This window comes from Ammospiza caudacuta, chromosome 33 (genome assembly GCF_027887145.1).
Source record: "Ammospiza caudacuta isolate bAmmCau1 chromosome 33, bAmmCau1.pri, whole genome shotgun sequence".
In the NCBI taxonomy this organism is placed as follows: Eukaryota; Metazoa; Chordata; class Aves; order Passeriformes; family Passerellidae; genus Ammospiza; species Ammospiza caudacuta.
This window is the reverse complement of record NC_080625.1, coordinates 3894142-3918680: the sequence shown is the minus strand read 5'-3', so window position 1 is coordinate 3918680 and position 24539 is coordinate 3894142. Positions and strand designations below refer to the sequence as shown.

The 24539-nt window shown below is 56.0% G+C and overlaps 1 protein-coding gene across 1 annotated transcript; it reads left to right on the top strand.

Moving 5' to 3' along the window:
- The first annotated feature begins 9536 nt into the window (after positions 1-9536).
- Positions 9537-18009, top strand: LOC131570204 (proline-rich protein 36-like). Its single transcript, XM_058822547.1, has 6 exons — positions 9537-10190; positions 14135-14207; positions 14603-15784; positions 16301-16511; positions 17300-17621; positions 17700-18009. Exons 1-6 carry the CDS (start codon positions 9537-9539, stop codon positions 17700-17702), a joined length of 2445 nt encoding a protein of 814 aa, XP_058678530.1. The 3' UTR covers positions 17703-18009.
- The last annotated feature ends 6530 nt before the right edge of the window (positions 18010-24539 follow it).

Sequence of the window (24539 nt, the reverse complement as noted above, 5' to 3'; positions counted from 1 at the left end):
TGAAACCAAGCGTCAACTTTGGCCCTTTGCAGCCTCATGAAACCAAGAGCCAGCGGGACATTGCCAGAGTTCTTTGAACCTACTGTCCATAGTAACAAAGCTTTGATTCATGGAACAAAGGAGACCATTGCGATGCAAAGGCCTCTAATGAGACAAAATGTCAGTTTAACACGGTGGGGCCTCAGGGAACCCATGTGCCACTGGGGCGTTGCCACTGCTTGTGGAACTCAGTGCCCATTATGACACAGCCAGGCCTAATGGAGCACAGGAGACCATTGTGTCAGAATGGAATCTCATGGAACCAAGGGTGAATTGAACCCACAGACTGCTTCAACATTTCCAGGTCTAGTGGAAAGAACACTTCATTGTGGCATAGCAAGGCCTCATGGATCCCAGGAGACCACTGTGCTGCAATTGAACATCATGGAACCAATGGTTAGTTTTGACCCAGGAGGCCTCATGGATCCCAGGAGACTATTGTGGGGCCATGGAATCCCATGGAATGAATGGACAATTGTGAAATGGCAGGGCTTTGTGGAACCCAGGTGCCACTGGGACATTGCCAGGCCTTGTCCTGTCCAGATGGCATTCTTACACAGCAAGGCCTCAGGGATCCTGTGAGACCATTGTAGGGCAATGGAATCTCATGGAACCAAGGCTCCTGTGTGACAAAACACAGCCTTGTGGAACTCAGGAGCCACTGGGACAGATGCATGGTTCATGGAAGCAAGTGTCCATTGTGAAAAGTTTCAGCCTCATGAAACCCCAGAGGCTACTGTGATGCAATGGAATCTTGGTGAACCAAATGTCAAATGTAAACACAGTGGGGCCTGATGGAAGCCAGGTGAAGCCAGGTGCCACTTGGATATTGCCGGGTATATGGAACTCGGTGTCCATTGTGACAGAGTGCAGCTCCGTGGAACTTAGCAGAGCATTGGGACAACATGGAATCTTAAGGATACTTTGACAAGGTGAGGCCTCATAGGACACAGGTGCCACTAGGACATTGCCAGAGCTTCTGGAACCCAGTGTCCATTATGATATGGGACAGCTCATGGAAACCTGAAAACCACTGTGATGCAATGGAGTCCCATGGAACGAAGTGTCAGTTGAGAAGCCATCACAACCCATAAAATCCAGGAGATCATTGTGACCCAATACAGTCTCATGGAACCAAGTGTGAAGTTACACTGCAGAGCCTCATGGAACCCAGAGGCCGCTGGTACATTGCCAAAGTTCATGCAAACAAAGAGCGATTATGACAAAATGGGGTCTCATGAATCCCAGGACACTATTGTAACACTGTGGAATCTCATGGAACCAAGTGTCCACTGTTTCACAGTGTGGCCTCATAGAGCACTGGAGACCATTAGAGGAAATGGAATCTCATGGAACCAAGTCTCAATTGCATCAAAGAGGATGCATGGAACCCAGGACACCATTGTAACAATGTGGAATCTCATGGAATTCAGTGTTCATTCTTTGATGGCAAGGCTCATAGAATGTTGGAGACCATTGTGATCCAATGAAAACATGTGGAAGCAACTGTCCACTTTTTCTGGAACTGCCACATGGAACACTGGAGACAGTTGTGACACAATGGAGTCCCATGGAACCAAGGCTCTATTGTGAGGCAGTGGGGCCTCATGGAACCAAGGAGACCATTTTGACACAATGGTATCTCAGGGAACTAAGTGTCAGTTGTGAAAAGAGCACAGCCTCATTGACCCCCAGGAGACATTGTGATGAAATAGGATCTCATGGAACAAAGTTTGAAACCCTAGGACCTCATGGAACTCAGAAAAACATTGTGACACAATGGAATCTCATGGAACCAAGGCTCCATTTTGACACAGCAATGCTCCATGGCACCCAGGTGACCACTGTGACAGAACGAAATCTCATGGAACCAAGGCTCCATTGTGACACAGCAGGACCTTCATGAACCCAGGGCCCACTGAAACATTGCCATGGCTTGTGGAACCAAGGCTCCACTGTTGCACAGCAATGATCCATGGCACCCAGGTGACCATTGTGACAGAACAAAATCCCATGGAACAAAGTTTCAATTCTGACACACTGAGTCCTCCTCGGACCCACTAGACCCTTTAGTCACAACTGGAAGTCATGGAACCAAGTTTCAGTTGTAACATGGGGGGGCCTCATGAAATCCAGGGCACCATTGTGACATAATGGAATCTCATGGAACCAAGTTTCATTTTTGAACACAGTAGGGACTTGTGGGACCCACGTGCCAATGGGACATTGCCAGGGCTCTTGCTACCCTGTGTCCATTGTGATAGAGCGGGATCTAATAGAACCCAGGAGACCATTCTGACACAATGAAATCTCAAGGAATCAAGGCTCCATCGTGACACAGAAGGAACTCACAAAATCTAAAAGACCATTGTGACTCCATGCAATGTCATGGAAATGGCTCCATTGTGACAAACAGGGACCTCATGGAACACAAGGGTCAATGCAACATTGCAGGTCTAGTGGAAACAAAGTTCCATTGTGGCATAGCAAGGACTGATGGGACGTGGGAGGCCACTGTGTGACAATGGAATCCCATGGAAACAATGGTCAGCTGTGACACAGGAGGTCTCATGGAACCCAGGTGCCACCGGGACATTGCCAGCTCATTTGGAACCCAGTGCCCACAGTGAAACAGTGCAGCTCACGGAAACCTAGAGATCATTGTCATGCAATGATATCTCATGGAAACAAGTGTCAATTGAGGTACAGCGGGGCCTCTTGGAAACCAGGTGCCATTGGGGCCTTGAAACAGCTTCTGGAAACAAGGGGTCGTTGTGACACGGCAGAACCTCATCCAACCCAGGACACCATTGGGATGCAATGGACTCAAGTGTCTACTGTGACAAAAGCGGGGCCTCACAGAACCTCAGAGACCATAAGATGCAATGTAATCTCATGGAATCAAAGCTCCCTTTTGAAGAGATGGGGCCTCATGGAACACAGGCACTGGGACATTACCAAGGTTTGTGGAACAGTTTCTGTTGTGACACAGCACAGCTCATGGAACTCGCCAGACACTTGTGGGAACATGGAATCTCATGAATCCAAGGCTTTACTTTGACCAAGTGGGGCCTTGTAGGACACAGGTGCCACTGGGACATTGCCAGCTCTTATCAAATCCAGTGTCCATTGCGACACAGCCCAGTGTCATGGAACCAGGAGACTGTGGAGTGCTCCTGCCCCCAGGGGCTGGGATTCTACCCAGACAGACAGCACTGGGTGAGGTGCATGAATTAAAGAAGATTCCACCCCTCCACCCTGTGGGGCATGTTCCTGCAAGCCTGGGAAAAGACACCCCACCCCATTTTGTCAGGTAAGGAATGGCCCCAGAATGTTCTTCTTTTCCTGCACCCTCATTGGTTTAAATCCTACTGCAGTGTTCCCGCTTTAGTTCTTCCCATTAGTTGTCCTCCTTAGTCTACCCCTTTGCAGTCTCCTGCTCCTCTCGCTATTGAACCCCAACCCTAAACTCCATCCCTACCCTGGCATATAAAACCCATGACTCTACCCTCCATCTTGCCTCGGTCCCTGACTCACTGAAGGATCCTGGATGTTGCTGAACCAACACCCATTCTCTTGTCGTCTGTTCCTGTTTGGTCATTAGCGGCTACCTGAAGTCCAAGGCTCCAGGGCCCAGGGGAGTTGTTGCCCCCCTCGCTGTGGCAGAATGCAGCAGGAGACCATTGTGACACAAAGATATCTCATGGAACCAAGGCTCTGTCGTGACATAGTGGGGCCTCTTTGAATTCAGGAGACCGTTGTGACACAAAGATATCTCATGGAATTAAGTGTAAAGTGTCAGCAGGGTGTTACAGTCCAATTTTTAAAGTTATTAGAAATGCCTCTGCCTGAATTAAGGTGCAAACAAGAACATATGCCAAAGTCAACAGTATGGAGTGTGTTTAACAGTAAATATGAGAGAAGGGGAGGGGAGGGGAGGGGAGGGGAGGGGAGGGGAGGGGAGGGGAGGGGAGGGGAGGGGAGGGGAGGGGAGGGGAGGGGAGGGGAGGGGAGGGGAGGGGAGGGGAGGGGAGGGGAGGGGAGGGGAGGGGAGGGGAGGGGAGGGGAGGGGAGGGGAGGGGAGGGGAGGGGAGGGGAGGGGAGGGGAGGGGAGGGAAGGGAAGGGAAGGGAAGGGAAGGGAAGGGAAGGGAAGGGAAGGGAAGGGAAGGGAAGGGAAGGGAAGGGAAGGGAAGGGAAGGGAAGGGAAGGGAAGGGAAGGGAAGGGAAGGGAAGGGAAGGGAAGGGAAGGGAAGGGAAGGGAAGGGAAGGGAAGGGAAGGGAAGGGAAGGGAAGGGAAGGGAAGGGAAGGGAAGGGAAGGGAAGGGAAGGGAAGGGAGTGTTCCAAATCCCTCACCAGCCTCGTTGCCCTCCTCTGGACACGCTGCCATAATGGGCAAAAAGTCCATCCTAACAAAGTTTAAGCCATGAACCACAATATTTCAGTCTCTCAACAGCCCCCCAGAGCATCCTCCGTGTTGTTAAAGGAAACTCCTCTGCAGCTGGTGGGCTCACACAAGGTTCATTGCTCAAAGCTGTCTGGGGCATGGATAAGGAATGGAGTATCCCATGATCACTTGTGCTTAGCGGGTGGAAAACTTCTGTTAGAATGTTGGTGTTTGTTCTTTTCTGTTCTCTATGTATTTCATAGCAAAGAACTGTTATTCCTATTCCTACATTTTTGCTTGGGAGCCCCATAATTTTGGAATTTGATCCAAGGGGATCATCAGGCCATGCTGGGCCCCACGGAACCAAGGGACCAGTGTGATTGTGACAGGCCCCATGGATGCAAGGAGACCATTGTGGTACCACAGGTCCCTGTGGAGTCCACTGTGACACTGCTGGGTGCTGTGGAACCAAGGACCCCTTTGTGACACTGAGGGAGCCCATGGAACCATGGGAGCATGGAACAGGTCTTGGCCTGCTGGGGCCACCTGACAGGTCCTGCTGACCTCGGCATGCTGAGGCCAGCTTCTCATCTGCCCCTGGAGCACTGGGGCTCTGGGCTTTCTTTCCTATGGAACAGAGCTGTCCTTCTCCTCCAGGGGCTCATGGCCAAAACTGAGATTCTGGCTCCAAAATTTCTTCTATCAAAGGGTTGCTCTGTCACTAAAGGTGTCAGGACAGATGGGTCTGGCTGACTTGGCCTCCTGGGGGCTATCTCTGATCTGCCACCAAAACACTGGGGCCCCATACTTTTCTTCCTATGGAAAAGAACTGTCCTTCTTGTCCATGTGCCCTTGTCAAAATTGGGATTCTACCTCCCAAATTCTGTATATCCAAGGATTGCTCCTCAGTGAGAGCTTCAAAGACAGACGTGTTGCTGGCCTTGACCTCCTGGGGGGGACCTCTCATCTGCCTTCAAAACCCTGGGGCTACAGCCTTTCCCTACTATGGAGAAGAACCATCACTCCCATCCAGGTGCCCATGGTCAAAACTGGGATTCTACTTCCAAATTTCCATATATCCAAGGATTGTTCCATTTGATTGGAACAAGCCCTCTCTTTCTGACATGTGAGCGATGCCATTGATTTCTCCAAACCAGGGAAAGGGGGAGCCCTGGAAGGTTCACACACAGAACAGGGCAGGGCAAGCAGCTGCCAAAATTATAACTTCTATTTGTAATTAAGAACTTTGGTTTCAAGTTCTACTATAGCCACTATTAATATAGAGTAAAAAAGAATCAAATTAGTAATAATAATGGCTGTAACATTAATAGCAACAATAGTGATAATAGAAATAATAATAATTAATAATGGTTATAAAAACCCTACCATGCTCATACTAGATTTGCATGGCCAGGCTTTGGTAAGGAGGATCTCTAGGAGCACCTTCCATGAGAGGCTGCTGGAAGCAGCTGCTCCTCTGTGTCCCACAGAGGCAATTCCAGCCAGCTCCAGGATGGAGCGGCCTCCGGCCAAGGCTGGGCCCGTTAGAAATGGTGGTGACACCTTTGGGAAAAGAGGGGCAGGAGCTGCTCCAGGGGCTGGAGCTGATTGCTCTGAGATTCCCTGGGCAGCCCCTGGGGAGGCAGCTGGGCCCCTGCAGCCCATGGAGGGCCCAGAGAGCAGAGATGCACCTGCAGCACCTGGAGGGGCCCGTGCTGGAGCAGGGGGGCCTGAGCAGGGGCTGTGACCCCATGAGAAACCTGTGCTGGAGCAGGGACCAGGCAGGGGCCTGCAGACCCATGGAGAGAGGAGCCCATGCTGGAGCAGGGTCCTTCCACATGAGCCCATGGGAGAGTGAGGCAGCTGCAGCAGTTTGGGAAGAGCTGCTGTCCCTGAGATGAACTCACCCTGGAGAAGTTCATGGAGAAGTGTCTCCAGGAGGGACCCCATGGTGCAGCAGGGGAACGACTCCTCTCCTTGAGCAGCAGGAGAAACAACAGGAATGAACTGAGCAGAACCCCCATTGCCTGTCTGCCTGCACCACTGCGGGAGGAGGCAGAGCTGGGAGGGAGGGAGGGAGGGAGGGAGGGAGGGAGGGAGGGAGGGAGGGAGGGAGGGAGGGAGGGAGGGAGGGAGGGAGGGAGGGAGGGAGGGAGGGAGGGGCAGAAGGTGTTTTTAAAGCTTTATTTTACTTCTCACTATTCTGCTCTGATTTTGATAACAATTAATTGAATTAATGTCTCTAATTTCAAACATGTTTTGCCCATGATGGTGGTAATAAAAGATTTTAAAATCACAGAAAATTTGGGGAGCTAGAAAGAAAGTTAGGCTTAGTAGGCCCTGGGATAATGTTAAAGGTAGGCACTGAGAAATGTTAGGCTTTGTATTTGCTAGATCATGTGAAATTGCACCTGTATAGTCAGTATATGGTAAATGATATAACTGTTAGATGTGATTAGATATAATTATTGTTTAAAGAATCATGAGAAACTATGTAATGGGATTTGAGGGGGAATCACAAGAAAATCATACTTGGATGAAATCAATGTATACAATAGAACAATGTAAGTTTAAAAATTAATATGTAAGTATACAATGATAGAATATAAAGCATATTCAGCTCAAAACCATGTTGGAGTCAGATTTGGGTCTGTGTACCCCTGATGCCCAGAGCTCTTTAATAAAAGCACCTGCATATAATCATTCCGTGCTTATGTGTTCCTGAACACTAACAATGGTATCTGCTGAGTGATCTGTCCCAGTCCTTAGCTCAGCCCATGAAGCCTTCGTTCTGTTTTCTCTCTCCCGCCCATCTCTGGAGGGGAGCGAAGAGAGCAGCTATGGTGAGTGCCTGGCATCCAGCCAGGCTCAACCAGCTACACTTCCTTTCCTTTCCTTCATTCTTTCTTTGTTTCCAGAGGTCACAGCGCAGAGGTTGAGAGGGGCTCTGATGGAGGCAGTGGAGGTGTCGGGGAGCAGCAGGGACAGGAGGCACAGGGACGTGGGACAGGCACCCGAGGGGCCCGGGCAGTGGCAGGGGGCAAGGCCTGTCCCCCCCGGGCCAGCAGCAGCCCCGTGCCCTGCCCAGGGCGCTGCCAGCCGGGGCTGGGCCAGGGGCAGGGGCAGAGCCCGGCCTGGGGACGGCGTTTGTGCCCCAGCCCCGTCCAGCCCAGCCTGCCCCGGGTGCGCAGTGAGCGCTGGCACTGGGGACACAGCGTGACCTGCTGGGGACACCGAGCGCTGCCCTGGGGACACAGCGTGACCTGCTGGGGACACCGAGAGCTGCCCTGGGCACTGCTGGGGACACGGAGCGCTGCCCTGGGGACACAGCATGACCTGCTGGGGACACCGAGAGCTGCCCCGCTGTGACCTTGCCCTGGGCACTGCACACGTTGCCATTGAGTCAGGGATGGGAACAAAGACTCCAGTCTTCAGAAGGTGGAAAGAAGGCATTTAATAGAAAATAGCGCGTCTTTTATAACCCAACTCATTAAGCTGAGACTGTTTGGTCTTAAAGTAAAAACCTCACACTCTTGGCAAAGTAAGAATAGCACACTCTGGAAAATCATATCTATAAACAACATGTGCAGAAAGAGAGATAAGAATTGTTTTAATTCTTTTCTCTGAGCTTTCTCGCAGCTTCTCACAGCTTCCCAGGAAAATCCTGGGACAGCTATGTCTCTTTATTCAGAGGATATGTGATTACCACATTTACAGGCACCAGAGCACATCCCAGCCCCGCTCCTCGTGATGACACAGGCCCTATGAGCGTCCTGAGTGTGGGAAGAGGTTTCAGAGCAGCTCCAAGCTCCTACGTCAGTGGATTCACACTGTGGAGAGGCCACACTAGAGTCTCGAGTGTGCCGAGAGCTTCAGGCACAGCTCGGCCTTGACCCGACACCAAGGGAGGCGCCACTGAGGGAAGCCCTGTGAGGGCCCCGAGTGTGGGAAGAGCTCCGTGCGCTGCTCCAGCTCCATCCCCCATGGGAGGATCCACACTGGATGATCCCCAGTGACCCCCTGGTGATCCGTGGTCCTGGTGATCCATATTGAGAAGACACCTGGCTGGGGGGCTCCACCTCTTCCAGGCTCCCTCTGACCTTGATTTTCATTTCTCTTTGTCCTTTCCAAACACCCAAAAATGGGGCAAAAACAAAGACCTTGAACTAAGACATGGTCGGTGCCATGGCAGGAGCTTGCAGGGGCTGTGTGAGCTGGAGGGAGTGCTCCTGGAAGGGACCTGGGAGCTGCTCACGGCTTTGGGAAACCAGGGCCAAGCGTCTCTGGCTGCACTGAGAGACCCTGGCGGAGGTTGTGGGGCAGCTGCTCAAGGACCCCTGCCCTGGAGCTATGCCCACGTCCCCCTGTCCAGGTTCCTGGTGTCCCCTGTCCCAGATGCCCCTCTCCTTGCTGTCACTCCCGTGCCCCCCACCCCCTGCCCGTGTCCCGTCCTGCTCCCATCTCAGTCCGGATCCCATTCCCGGTCTCATTCCCTGTTCCTGTCCCACATTCTCTGTCTGGTTGCTGCTCCCATATTCTCAGTCTCGTATTCCCTATCTTTCCTGTTCCCGTTCTCGTATTCCTGTCGGCATATTTCTATTTCTATATTCCCTCTTCCGTTTCCACATTCCCATTCCCGGTCCCGTTCCCATATTCCAGTTCCCGCATTTCCAGTCCCGTTCCCATATTCCCATCCTCAATCCCGGTCCTTTCTTCCTACTCCTCATCCCATATTCTCAGTCCCGTTGCCGTATCCGTATTCCCACTCCCGTTCCCATTTCCGTATTTCCAGTCCCATTCCCGGTCCCTGTCCTGTGTTCCCGCTCCCATTCCCGGTCCCTGTCCTGTATTCCCGCTCCCATTCCCGGTCCCTGTCCTGTGTTTCCGCTCCCATTCCCGGTCCCTGTCCTGTATTCCCGCTCCCATTCCCGGTCTCTGTCCTGTGTTCCCGCTCCCATTCCCGGTCTCTGTCCTGTGTTCCCGCTCCCATTCCCGGTCTCTGTCCTGTGTTCCCGCTCCCATTCCCGGTCTCTGTCCTGTGTTCCCGCTCCCATTCCCGGTCTCTGTCCTGTGGTCCCGCTCCCGGTCCCCTCTCACCGGACGCCGCCGCCATGGCTCCAGGCCGCCTCAGCCCTCACGTGACCGGAGAAACCCCGCGCTGCTCCCGCCCACCAATCACAGCACGCGATCCCCCTGACATTTCCATAGCTCCGCCCCCGTCTGGCCCCGCCCCCCCGCCGGCTGCAGCCGCCTCCGGGCGCCGCTCGCTCCCAGTTCGCTCGCAGCGCTCCCAGTACGGGCGGCACCGGCAGGAGAGCGCTCCCAGTTCGCTCGCAGCGCTCCCAGTCCGGGCGGCACCGGCAGGAGAGCGCTCCCAGTTCGCTCCCAGCGCTCCCAGTACGGGCGGCACCGGCAGGAGAGCGCTCCCAGTTCGCTCGCAGCGCTCCCAGTACGGGCGGCACCGGCAGAGAGAGCGCTCCCAGTTCGCTCCCAGCGCTCCCAGTACGGGCGGCACCGGCGGGGAGAGCGCTCCCAGTTCGCTCGCAGCGCTCCCAGTACGGGCGGCACCGGCAGGAGAGCGCTCCCAGTTCGCTCCCAGCGCTCCCCGTCCGGGCGGCACCGGCGGGGAGAGCGCTCCCAGTTCGCTCCCAGCGCTCCCAGTACGGGCGGCACCGGCAGGAGAGCGCTCCCAGTTCGCTCCCAGCGCTCCCCGTCCGGGCGGCACCGGCGGGGAGAGCGCTCCCAGTTCGCTCCCAGCGCTCCCAGTACGGGCGGCGCCGGCGGGGAGAGCGCTCCCAGCTCCTGCCCGGTGCTCTCACCATCGCTCCCAGTGCTCCCAGTATCGCTCCCAGTGCTCCCAGTATCGCTCCCAGTGCTCCCAGCATCGCTCCCAGTGCTCCCAGCATCGCTCCCAGTGCTCCCAGTATCGCTCCCAGTGCTCCCAGTATCGCTCCCAGTGCCGGGCGGGCGGTGCAGTTTTGGAGATGCCCCCAGGGCAGAGCGCGGGCGCTTTTGGGTGCCGGCACTGCCCGGGCCGGGCTGGGAGCGGAGCAGGAGCGGCAGAAAGAGGACAAGAGGAGGAAGAGGAGCCGCAGCAGAAAACCGCGATGTTCCCGGCCCGCCCGCTGAGGCTCCCCCGGCTCCGGCAGCGTCGCTCCCCCCAGAACCCGCCGGGCACCGGAGAGGGGGAGCTCGCCCCGAATCCATCGGAGGGTCTCCAGGAGGGTTTTCTTGCGGGGCAGGGATGCTTGGATCTTGCAGGTGTGAAATACAAAGCTGTGTTTCGTGTCAGGTACATACAGGCAATGTGTGTATTTGTGATTGTGATATGTGTGGAAGCTGACCATGGGACAGTTGCGAATTCTAATAATAACTGAGGAAAGTAAAGCATGGAAGAAGGCCTTTGAACCTATCTTTTCTTCACAATTAACCTTGGTTGATTTAGGAGCATTTGAATTAAAGTGTTAAGGATGTTGCTCTTTGCTTGTAGTTAAGCCTTAAAGAGTTCTGCAATAATAACCTTTTGAAGTATAATTTTAGAATATTGCTTGTATCCTTGAAGCTATAGCTTTGGAATATATATAAGGGAAACATGCTTATCTCATGCCTTAACAAAACAGAGAAAAGCAGCTTAAGAAAGGAAGATGAACATGAACTGAAGGATTTATAGTTTCGACCAAGGGAAGCTGGACATCACTGTTATGAGATTTATAGTCTCTGTAATTAAAAGGTGGACACACATCTGGGGAGCTGGACCTCACCAGATGGGATTCGTCTTTCTTCTTTCGGAAACTGGACCGTCACCATCTGGGGATACTCCTTTGAGATACAGCCCAAAAAAAACTAAATCACAATAGTGTATAGAATTGTGACGTAAAAATTTGGAATAGAAACTGCTGAGAAAGCTTATGAGTACCCCTATAAATATCTATAAACCATGACAATCTGTAAGCCTCAACTATCGGTGTGCAGTTGGAGGGAAAACTTCCCGCACTGTACCCAGCGCTATATTGCTCATACTTTACCATATTAGTTAATAAATTGATTGCTGCTGGAATATTGGCCTAGTCAAGCCTCTTATTTATAACACAGGAGCCCAAAGCTGAGCTGCAAATGCCACTTTGGAGGATGTAGAGCGATCCCAGGTGGCAATGGCGCGGCACCTTTGGGGACAGGGGCGATGTCGGTGTCGGGGATTCCCCAGAGAGAGCCGGGGGGAACGCGGGAGCCCCGGAGTGGGGAGAGCACAGAGGGGCGATCCCGGAGCCGGGGGATGCCCGGTAGACAGAAGGGTTGGGGGAGGCTGGAGATGAGCCAAGCCCGGGCCCCCGAGGCTGAGCGGGGTGGTCACTTGTCCAGCCGGACTCGCGTAGCGCGACCATCAAACCTTCAATGAACTCACCTATTACAGCGTCCTGTGGGTGCAGCTGGCGAGAGAGAGACGGTGAATCTTGTTTCTTGAATCAGAAGGCTTGATTTATTAATATATGATATAATACATTATAGTTATACTAAATAGAATATAGAGAGAGGTTTGCAGAGCTGCTAACTAAGCTAAGAATAGATAGAAAAGAATCCACAACAAAGCTGTGGCCAAGGACTCAGTCCCCTGGCTTGCACTGGTGATTGGCTCTTAATTATAAACATAGAAAATGAGCCAATCAAGGTGTTCCTGTTGCATTCCCCAGCAGCTGATAATAATTGTTTACCTTCTCTTCGGGGGCCTCTGGCCTCCCGAAGACGCAGAAATCTGAAAGAAAGGATTTCTGTGGAGAAATGTCTGCGACACTCACCCCTTGTTTTTCCCCCGCAAACCAGGATTTCCCATTCCCAAACCTTGGCCTGACAGAAGGGGAGACGACCACGAGGAAGAGGAAGATGTCCCGGGACAGTGAGGCAGGTGAGGAGGAAGTCAGTGCCCCTTTCCCCTTCCCTCCTGCTCCATCTCCCAGCCCAGCACGGCCCCGGCTGCAGGACAACCCCGGTGCTGCCTGGAACAGATGGGGAATCTCCTTCCCCTTCCCTCTGGCATGGAGGCAAATCCCATCCTCTCCTTGTCCTTCCTCCCCCAGACAGAGGATGGAGCTGAGCTTGGGGACCAGGTTGGACAGACCCCTGCAGCAGGACCTCGTGGCAGAGGCCGTTTTGAGCAGCTCCCTGTTGCAGGAATCCAAAAGGGAGGAAAAGCCTCAGAGATCCTTTATGAGGAGGGGCTGTAAACCCAGCCCTGGGATCTGTGAGGAGGAAAGACCCACCCTGGGCCAGAAATGCAGCTGGAGATAGGCCAGAGCTCAGAGCTGGGTGTCCATGAGCAGCTTCATGGCAGGGAGAAGCCCCCCAGGCAATCGGAATGTGGGAAGAGCTTCAGCCAGAGCTCAACTCTGATCTACCCCTGGAGAATCCACACTGGGGAAAGGTCCTGCAAGTGTGGAGAGGGTGGGAAGAACTTCAGGATGAGCTGGTGATCCATGGTCCTGGTGATCTGTATTGGGAAGACCCCTGGCTGGGGGGCTCCCCATCCTCCTGTCTCCCTGCGGGCACCTGGGCACATCCACAGACCCACATCAGAAATCCATTGTGCAGAGCAGATTTGTCAACTTCCGTCCCCAGAAAAATCTCACCTTTTGCATCTGCTGGTGGCATCAAGCAACACCGGATGGCCTTGGAGGTCTTCTCAAACATAAATCCATAATTTTAATTCTCTCTGGCCCACAGGCATCTTCCACAGCGAAATGGGGATGCAAAACTCACGATTTTGGAGACAGTGGGATGGAAATTGCATCTAAAAAGGTTCTTCCACCCATGTAAGCACGTGGATGCTCAGCTGGCACAGACACATAAATCCTTTTGGTTTAGCCTTGATTTTTTTTCATTTTTGTTCATCCCTTTGAAACCCCTGGAACTGGGGTAAAAATAAAGACGTTTAACAAAGGCATGAGTGGGGAACAGTGACATGGGGGGACGTGGCCGTGGATGGAGGCATGGCCATGCGTGGGGACATGGGGGACATGGACATGGATGTGGACATTCCCTTCACGGATGAGGACATGAGGGAACACAGACATGGATGGGCACATGGGGGACATGGACATGGGTGGGGTCACAAACTGAGACAGTGTCAGTGCCACCACAGTGCCACCAGCACCTTCATCCCGGCCGTGGCAAAGCACTGCCTGATGCAGTTCCTGCCACTGTGCTCCCACCGTCACCACGACGGTGTCCCAGCTGAATGTCATCACCCACTGGGGCGGGACAGGGAACTTGTTCAGCTGGTGACAAGTGGCCCAGAAGCAGGTGACAGCCACCAGGGTGTCCCAGGGCCACTGCACTCAGGGGACCCCAATGCCCCTGGGGACAGGCTGGAGACAGGACAAGGGTCAGTGTCACCTGGAGGGGTCACATGGCCTGGTGACAGCGTCCCTGACATGTCATGGTGGCTTCATGCGCTGACATGTCATGGTGGCAGTGTCCCCACAGGTGTGGCGACATTGTCCCTGATGTGGGTCCTGGTGCCATTGTGCCCCCTCCTCCCCGTGTGTCCCTGTCCCCTCCCCTCGTGTGTCCCTGTCCCTTTCCCTGTGTCCCTGTCCCTCCCTCACGTGTCCCTGTGGGGTCAAAGTCCCCAAGGCCCCGGGGCCGTGTCCCGCAGGGTGTCCCCGTGTCCTGCAGGGTGTCCCCGTGTCCCACAGGGTGTCCCCGTGTCCTGCAGGGTGTCCCCGTGTCCTGCAGGATGTTCCCGTGGCTGCTGCTGGCACTGAGCATCTGCGCCCACCCTGGCACAGGTAAGGACACGCCACGACATCCACAACACCCTACGACACCTTTTTTCCTCTGATTTTGGGTCGTTCTCCTCTCTTTTGGGTCCGTCCCCCCTGATTTTGGGTCCTTTCCCTGGATCCTTTCTCCCTGTTTTGGTTCCTTTCCCCCTTATTTTGGGTCCTTTCCCCCTCTTTTTGGTCCTTTCCCCCTCTTTTGGGTCCTTTTTGCCCTATTTTGGGTCCTTTCCCCCGGGTTTGGGTCTTTTCCCCTTATTTGGGGTCATTTCCCCCCTTTTTTGGGCCCTTTCCCCCTGTTTTGGGTGCCCTCCCCTTGCTTGAGGCACTTTTGGGTGCCTCTCCCTCCTCCAAGCCCCTCCCCACCCCTTAACGCCCCTCACCCCCACGCTCTGTCCCCCCAGCAGTGTCCCCGGCTGTGTCCCCAGCGGTGTCCCCGGCAGTGTCCCCGGCAGTGTCCCCGGCAGTGTCCCCAACAGTGTCCCCAGCGGTGTCCCCGGCTGTGTCCCCGGCTGTGTCCCCGGCTGTGTCCCCGGCAGTGTCCCCAACAGTGTCCCCAGCGGTGTCCCCGGCTGTGTCCCCGGCTGTGTCCCCGGCAGTGTCCCCAACAGTGTCCCCAGCGGTGTCCCCGGCTGTGTCCCCGGCTGTGTCCCCGTCTGTGTCCCCGGCTGTGTCCCCGGCAGTGTCCCCAACAGTGTCCCCAGCGGTGTCCCCAGCGGTGTCCCCGGCGGTGTCCGCGGCTGTCCCCCCGCGCCACATGGACTCGGTGCTCGACATCCTGGACGCGCTCGAGTCCCCGGCCCGGGGCGGCTCCCCCGGCGCGGCCGCGGCCCTGGGGCGGGCCCTGGGGGTCTGCAGCGCCCCGGGGTGCCGGGCGGTGCTGGGCGAGCCCCCCGGGCCCCCCGAGCGCCCCCCGGCTCTGACCGCGGGCCAGTGGCGGCTCCTGACCGCGCTGCTCCGCCCCGGCCCGGCGGCCCCGGCGCTGGGGGCGGTGCTGGCGCCCGACGGCTCCGCGGTGGCGCTCGGGCCGCTCCTGGCCGGCATCGAGGCGGGGCTGAGATCCGCCGGCCTTGGGCGACCCCTCCCCACCCTCGACCCGCCCGCCGACCCCCTCCTGGCTGTCACCATCACCGAGGCTTTGGGGACGTCCTTCCTGCTGGCGCGGGGGGGTGGCCGCAACGCCACCGCGTTAGGACCCGGCGGCTGCTGGGACGACGTGGAGAACCCCCAGAATTACACCTTGAGGGGTCCCCCGTCCCCCGTGCCCGACGCTGTGGCCATCGGGGCCATGGACGGGGCGGTCCTGGGGGCGCGGCTGGCCCGGGGACCCCTCCCGGTGGCCGAGCTGCTTCGGGGCTACTACGGCACCAGGAACGGCTCGGGAGCGGGGAGACCCCCCAGCAGTTACCGGCGCCGGAGTTTTGGGGCACTGGCGGGACAGGGACGTCTGGAGAAGGAGGTGGCAGCGGTTTTGGAGCTGCTGAGGACGCTGTCGCCCACCTCGGAGCTCCTGAGAGACGTGGGGACACAGGAGGTGGCGGCCGTGGCTCAGAGGGCGGCGCGGGAGTTCAGCGAGCGCTACGTGGGTACGGGTGGGGTGGCATCTTATAAATGGGGTTGATGCCTCCCAAACTGGGGTTGTCACCCCCTAAACAGGGATTGCCACCGCACAAACGGGCATCGTGATCTCCCAAATACGGATTGTCACTACCCAAATGGGCATTGTGCTCCCCAAACAGAGTTGTCACCCTGTAAACAGTAGTTGTCATCTCCCAGACAGGGATTGTTACCTCCTAAATGGGGGTGTCACCCCTCAAACAGGGACTGTCACCCCCTAAATGGGCTTTGTCACCTCCCAGACAAGATTATCACCCCCTGTGTCTCCACACAGCCTCTGCTGTGATCCCAAGCCCCTTGTCCCCAAATGGCCTCTTGACCCCAAATGACATCCCCATGTGGACACCACCATGTCCCCAAGGGCCCATCAAGCCCCTTGTCCTAATGCAGACTCTACTGCGTCCCCACCGAGCCCCATGTCCCCCCCGTGTCCCCTCTGCCATGTCCCCAGGATCTCAGGTGACACCGCGCCGTTGTCCCCGCAGAGTGCCCGGCCATCGTGCCGCGCTGCCTGTGGGGTGCCCGTCCCTACCGGGGCACCCCGGCCCTGCTGCGGCCCCCGCTGGGCTCCGTGTTCCTGCACCACACCCTGGAGCCGTCGCGGCCCTGCCAGACCTTCGGCGCCTGCGCCCGCGCCATGAGGGACATGCAGCGCTTCCACCAGGACACCCGCGGCTGGGACGACATCGGCTACAGGTCACTGTCACCTCCCTGGGGCGATGGCACCTGCCACGGGCCCTGGCACCCCCTGAGGGAGCGGTCATTGTACCCCTGTGGGCATTGTCACTCCCACAGTCCCTGTCCCCTCCTGTGGGCCCTGTCATTGTACCCCTGTGGGCACTGTCACCCCCACGATCCCTGTCACTCCCCCCAGATCCTCTCATTGTACCCCTGTGGGCACTGTCACCCCCACGATCCCTGTCACTCCCCCCAGATCCTCTCATTGTACCCCTGTGGGCACTGTCACCCCCACTGGTTCCTGCCACCCTCCATGGGGCCAATCCTTGTCTCCCCATGGTCCCTGTCTACCCCCATGGTCACTGTCACCCCCTGTGGTCCCCATCACGGTCCCATGGCAGTCCATGTTGGTGTCACCTCACAGACCCCACCACTGTCCTCTCACAGTCCCCATCACTGTCCCCCCACAGTCCCTACCACTGTCCCTTCATGGTCCCCATAACTGCCCCTCCATGGTCCTTACCACTGTCCCCTCGCAGTCCCCACCACTGTCCCTTCATGGTCCCCACCACTGTCCCCTCGCAGTCCCCATCCCTGTCCCCACACTGTCCTCACAACCCCCACAGTCCCCATCCCTGTCCCCTCGCAGTCCCCATCCCTGCTGACCCACAGTCCCCGTTCCCATTTCCCTTCTGTCCCCATAAGCCCCCACAGCCTGCATCATTGTCCCCATCACTGTCTCTCCACTATCCCTGTCCCTTTGCAGTCCCCACCACTGTCCCCTCACTGCCATCACATCCTCACAGCTTTGTGGTGGGCTCGGATGGGTACCTGTACGAGGGCCGGGGCTGGCGCTGGGTGGGTGCCCACACCAAGGGCTACAACACCCAAGGCTTCGGCGTCGGCATCGTTGGGGACTTCACGGCCACCCTGCCGGACCCCGACACGCTGGCCCTCGTGCGGGATGAGCTCCTGCCCTGCGCCGTCCGCTTCGGCCACATCCGGCCGGACTTCACCCTGCGCGGCCACCGCCAGCTCGGCCACACCGACTGCCCTGGCAACGCCCTCTTCCAGGAGATCCAGAGCTGGCCTGGCTTCCAGGGGACGCCGGTGGCACAGGGACTCGGGGTGGGTGGCCCAGTGGGGTTGGTGGGAAGGGGTTTAGGGTCATCTTGTGACTGACTGTGTGTCTTGTCCACCCTGCAGTGAGGAGCGGCCCCGGCCAGGGAGCCTGGGCTGGATGGAGGCAGGAGAGGTTGGACAGCAGTCCAGATGGAGACCAGCCCAGGCTGGATGGACTCTGGTCCAGCAGATGTTGGTCTGATGGATCCCAGCTGGACATTGGTCCAGATGAACACCAGACCCACGGATCCCAGCTGGACTCTGGTCTGCAGCCCCCCAGCCTGGACAGCCCCCAGCCGAGATGACCACCAGCCCAGCCACAGCCTGGCCCATCCCGCTGGCCCACCAGCCCATCCCAGTAGCCCCAACCTCAAACCCCCCCAAAATAAATCCAGTTCCAGGACATCAGCTCTGGGTGGTCCCTGCAGAGCAAGGGGGAAACTGAGGCACAGGCTGGGGTGATGGGAGGGGACTTCGGGACCCACCCTGGAGACCCCAAACTCCCCCCCCAAACGAGCACCCAGTCCCCAAACTGGCACCTGCAGCATCCCGCCCCCCCCAGCTGTCATTTCGGGGGGACTCTAAAGCCACCGTGACCCCGCAGTCTCCGAGAGGTGACCCGCGGTGTCCCCCGGGGCGTCCCCAGCGGGAGCAGCAGCATCACCTGCCGAGGGAGCGGCGGAGGAGGAGGAGGAGGTGACGGGGTGACTGCAATTCCTGCCCTGCCCACGGGGAAGCCGCGACAGGAGCGGGGACCGAGCGCGGGAGCAGCGGCGGGGACGGCGCGGGGGGACGTGGGGACAGTCCCCAAAGTCCCCAGGGCACCCTCGGGGATGCTGCGGCCGGGACAGCGGGGGGGTCGCGCGGCATCCTCGGGGGGATGCGGGGGCTGGAGGTAACGTGGGAGGACCCCAAAATTGCTGTCACCGCCCGTGTAGGATGTGGGCCACTGCCCGCTTTGGGGCGCTGGTGACAAATTGGCGGGTGGGGATGATCAAAAGCACAGGTGCCACCTCGGGGATGTCACAGAGGGGGTCCTGCGGTGCCAGCGCGCCCCCCGCGCTGAGCGGGTGACAAAGGGGGGACGAGGGGGTCCCCAGGGTGCGGGGGGAGCGCGGCCGGGGCGGGACGGTCCCGCCTGCCCCGAGCCATGGATGGCGGGGCACCCATCGTTCTGTCCCCGGCGGGGTGGGGCTGCGAGGCGCTGGCGTGGGCACCCCCTGGGTGGGCAGAATAACCCAAAAATTTGGGCTCCTGGATGGGCAGGGGTATCCCAGGGACGGGGACCCCAAAAACTGGGGACCCCTCAAGGTGAGGATGCCAGGTTGGGGTTGCCCATCCCACGACGCCCAAGTTCAGCCCCTGGACTGCCCTGGTGACTCTCCCCACCCCAACCCCACCCACGCCTGCCCAGGGACCCCCCAGAATGCCTCCCCCCATTCCAGTAACCCCAAATCCAGCCCATGAACCCCCAAAATGATTCCCCCCATCCCGCCACCCACAATTCCAGCTCACAAAATTACTCCCCCCATCCCACCACTCCAAATTTACCCCCTGGGGCCCCCCAAAGTGACTCCCCCATGCCAGCGCCCCCACATCGACCCCGTGGAACCCCCAAACTCTACTCTCCCCCCAACAGACGGAGGTGGAAGCGCTCCCGGACACCCCGAGCCCCCCGCCCTACTGAGGAACCACGAGTGTCGCGCCTGTCCCCGCCTGTCCCCGGCGGCGGCCCCGAACGGGGCGGGCGGTCCCGGGAGCGGCTGGAGCGCTCCTGCAGCCCCCGGCACCGACGGCAGCCAGGCTGGCGACAGCGGCGTCCCAAGGGCAGCGCGGGCGGGTCCCGGCTCCAAAAGGCGTTTTCGCCCCCTCCAAGGCGCCCAAGGGCACAAGGGGACCGAGGGGGACAGGAGGGGACGAGGCCACCCCGGCAGCAGTGCCTGCATTCCGAGGACAGGAGGAGGCGACAGCGGGGCACAGGACGTGGCAGGGGAGGGGGTACAGAGAGTGGTGGTGAGGGGTGGGGGGAGTTTTGAGGCGATGGGTGGGCGTGATGGCTTTTGGGGTGATTATGATGGGTGGAGGGTGATGGGGATGGTTTGGGTGTCGTGGTTTGGGGGGGGTGATGACTTTTGGGGTGATGATGATGATGGGTGGGGGTGATGAATTCTGGGGTGTGGGGTGCGAGGTGTTGGCCTGGCACAGCCCCCCGGGATGCTCAGTCTCCCCTATCCCAGGGTTTCTTCCCGCCCCACGTGTCCCTGTGCCAGCGTTGCCCGTGCCAGGGCTGGCACTGACAGTGGCACCGGGCCAGGCCCTGCGGCACCAGCACTGGGATCCAGCCAAAGCAGCTCGGTGCCACTGAGGCCACCCACAGGGCACAGAGCCCCTCCAGCCTGGCCCCACGCATGGCCTGTCGCTGTCACACCCACTGGCATTGCCACCCCATGGCCACCTGTCCCCTGGTGGCATCTCCATGAGCATCTCGGGACCTGTGGGGGCACCAAGGCCACACATCCCTTGGTGTCACCATACCCACGGTGGCATCTCCATGGCCATGCGTGCCCTGGTGTCTCAGCACCCATTGTGGCGCTTTCATAGCCACCTGTGCCCCATCCTGGCACTCCTGACCAGGTCACCTGTGCCCCGTCACTGTCACATCCCCCATGAGTGACGGGGGCACGGGGGGCACCCACAGCCTGTTCTGTGCCCTCCCATGGCCAGGGCAAGCCATGGCCCCTGTCGAGCTGCTCTGTAAATAGCCCTCCTTACAGAAGGGCATGGAATCGTTACAGTGACATTTAAATGCAGTTTCTTTCTTTCTTTAATCCAAAGAAATTAAGGAATATTGTAGGTGCTGTACTTAGGAGGGGTGGAATGTCTGTGTTCACCAGGCTGGAACAGCTTTATTCCAGAGTGAAAGCTGAATGCTGGATGCTGAAGTAATTTCAGAGCAACACAAACCATGCTGAGTTGAAAGGGACTCATCAGCATCATTGAGTCCAACTCCTGCCCTGCACAGAACACCACAACAATTCCACCGCGGGCCTGAGAGCATTGTCCAAATGCTTCCTGTCCCCAGACAGACTTGGGGCTGGTACCACTTCCCTGGGGACCCTGTTCCAGTGCTCAACCCCCATCTAGGTGAAAAACTTTCTGCTGATGTCCAACCTGTCCTCCCCTGACTCAGCTCCAGCCATTTCCTAGAGTCCTGTCCCTGCTCACGAGGGTGAAGAGCTTGGTGCTGGCCCCTGCACTGCCCCTCAGTGAGGTCTCACCTGAGTCTCCTCTTCTCCAGATGAACAAAACAAGTGTCCTCAGCAGTTCCTCACAGAGCCCCTCGAGACCCTTCCCCATCCTTGTGACCTCCTCTGGACACTCTGCAATGGCTTTATGTCTTTTTTATATTGTGTTGTCGTTCAAGGTGAGGCCACCCAGTGCAGAGCAGAGTGTGACAGTCCCCTCCCCAGCCCAGAGGCCGCTGCCCCCAGGACAGAGTGGCACTTTTGGCTGCCAGGGCACTGGTGACTCATGCTCAGCTTGCCCTTGGCCAGGACCCCCCCGTCCCTCCCTGCAGCTGCCCTGCAGCCCCTCCTTCCCCTGTCCATACCCCAGCCAGGGTGTCCATGCCAGGGGCAGAACCTGACCCCTCCCTGGTTAAACCCCACACCCAAATTGGGTTGGTGATTGCCCATCTCTGCCTGGGAGGTCTCTCTGCCCTCCAGGCAGGCGACAGTTCCTCCCAGTTTGGTGTCATCAGTAAATTTACTGATTATCCCTTCAAGTCCTGTGTTCACATCTTTAATAAAGACATTGGAGAGCCAGGGCTGCCAATGGAGCCTGCAGAACCCTCTGGTGACCGCTGCCAGCGTGGTGTCACCCCAGTCACTGCCAGCCTCAGGGCCTGACCTGTGGGCCAGTTGCTCACCCATTCCACAATCGTTCATCCAGCTGTGTGATGGGCACTTTGTTAGAAGCATTCTGGGAGACACAGCATCAAAGGCTTTGCTGAAATCCAGAAAGATTCCATCTACTGCCTTTCCTGGACCAACCAAGCCAGTTCCCTGTCAGAGAAGGAAACCAGATTTCACAAGCAGGACTTTCCCCTCATAAAGCCGTGCTGACTCTGACTGATGCCTGAATTGTCCTCCAGGTGTTTTTCAATACTTCCCAGAACAAACTTTTCCATGATTCTATCAAGTATCAGAGTGAGACTGACAGGCCTGTAGTGTCTGGATTTCTCCTTGCCCTTGGAAATCAGGACAACATTCTCCAGCTTCCAGTCAGCTGGGACTCCTCAAATCGCAGACCTGAACTCTGTGTTTGCTCTGATTTCTTCAGGGAAGCAGCCTGCTCACATCTGCATGTATGAGCTTCTATTCTTCTCAGGCAAACCCACTTTGAGGGCAGTAATGGTTAAAAGAACAATTCAATATACTTTCTGATTACAGGCACAGAGTCATTGCAGACAAAACAATCTCTTTAAAAGCTTTTTAAAGTGGGACTCACAGTGCACAAGTGAACTGCCATGACTTTAAAAAAAAAAAGTCAATTATGAATTTGTCATGGTTTACAGAAAGGAAAAGCCTTGCTTAAATGAGGGCTCATCTGTAGCATGGTTTGAAGCACTCTCCTTTTCCTCTGAAGGAAATGTCTTTGTGGGCATGGTAAGTGGTACATTTAATGAAATTACCTAATTGTCTAGAATTAGCAATAAATGTTCATGTGACAATTGATTATATTTCCTTTTTATAATCCAGAAAATCAATAAATGTCAATTTGCTGCTATTCCCTGCCCAAGTCCCCTGTCATTAACAGCAAGCAGTGATAAACATTTAATAGGAAGGTGATGAGGTGATGTTTGACCGGGCAGTTGGAAGTGCGTTGATCTGTGATCCCAATGCAGCTGGGCTGGCCCATCCGTGTCAGATGAGGTTCTGCAGGGATCAGAGTTCCCTGGGACCCACCATGCTCCTTCAACACTCATTTCACTCTAAAGTGAGTGGTGTAGCTCCTGTCCACACATCAATACATTTTCTAAAATCAGAGCCTGCTTGTCAGGGCTCCCTAACCTGTCTGTATTTAGCACAAATTTCCAGCTTCAAGGAAAGTTGAGAAATGTGTTCTTCCAAAAGAAATTGTCTTCAGTGGATGTCTTGGGTTGAAAGATGTAGCTGGGGGTATGTATTCTATTCCCATCTGTTAGAGGAGGGGCAGTTATCTTCTGTCAATTGGGCAGTTTTCTTTATCTCTTACACAACCAAACCTCCCTCCAGGAGACATCTTCTGTTAATGGGCCACTGAGTGTCACTGCATGACTGATGAAATTTCATCATCCCATTGTGAGACGCTCTGTCCATAGGGAGGAGCCAAGCACTCCTACCTGGATATAATCTGAGATTATATCCAGAGACACCAGAGACAGCTTTCTCCATTGGATTCCCAAAGGAGCTGCTTTCTTTTCCACTGGATTCCCAGGGGAAGTCCAGGCCCATCTATGCCACCACTGGACCTTCAGATGAAAACTCCACCCTTCTACAGGATCTCTGCTTCAACAGAACCACACCTGTCACTGCAGGAGCACTGCAGCCACCATTTAATAGACTGGTACCACCACTGTGACCCACTGCGTGTCAGGTCATATTCTGACTCTGTCAGTGGGGGTTTTTTGTTTGTTTGTTTGTCTGTACTATTGCATTTGTATTTTTAATTTTCCTTTATTCCTGTTATTCCTTTCCCATATCTTTGCCTGACAGCCTCTTAATTTCAAAATTATAATAATTCAGAGGGAGGGGGTTTAAGCTGTCTATTTCAAGGGAGGCTCCTGCCTTCCTTAGCAGACACCTGTCTTTTCAAACCAGGACAGTGGACATACTGTACTTGATTGCCCATTGAATGTGGTGCAAATACAGGTTTCCACAAGTTTCAGGAGCAAGCTCCAGGTGAGCACATTGTCCTGGCACAATTCTCTGCACAAGATGAAACCAAGAGGTTTTCTGTTTAAATTCAGACGATGAGGGAGGCTGAATGTGGTGGTACATAGTGCTTATAAGGAAAGTGCATGGGCCAGGTCAGTTTTGGCAGAAGCAATGCTTAGGAGTGCTTTCCTGCTGGCAGTGTTCTGTGCAAGAACAGATGAGGACTCGCCTTGGTGAGAATGAAAGCAGGACAGGCTCCAAGAGGCAAAGAACGAGGCCACAGAGCACTGGGATGGTGTGTGCAGCGTACTGGCTGCCAGAGGAGCGTGGCTGCCAAATTCACAACAGCAGTTGTCAAGTGGGAAGTTCAACAAGAGCAGCTTTGTGCTGCTACCTCTTCCTCTTCCAGCCCTATCAGAAAACTACTGCCCTTATCTTTAGGTCCTGAGATCCAGAGATAACAACAGTAGACACAGCAGAGAATGGATATACAGAGTGCACCAGTGAGTTTGATGTGGCTTAGGTGAGACTAGGGGAAGGGGCAGCCCAGCAATGGCTTTGTCTTCTACAGTCTTTGACGGGAGCAGCTGCTGAAAGTTGGCAACAAAACTGCAAGAGTGAAAAGCGTCCATATATGTTGAAAGGAGGTACATGGTCCCAAGTGTTTTGTGCACAATTTAAATGCTGCTAGGAAAAATGGCGTCTTTAGTCTGCCCTGACATTTCCTTCCTTCTCTGTGACCTCTAGCTGCTTGCACTCAAGAACACTAAAGGTGTATGAAAGTGATTGCGCTTGAATATCAGGTTTCCCAGGGAAGAGGGAAGTGCAGAAAATGCTTTCTGTCCTGGGACATCTCTCAGTAGTAACTGCAGCTGGAAACGCTTCACTGTAACAATGGGCTCTGCCACTTTGAGAGAGTGTGCTGATGGTATTCATTTAGTTGAAAAGGAAAGCGCGAAATCACTAGTGCATTTTGTGTAGTTTACAGACTGCAAAGGGACTATGA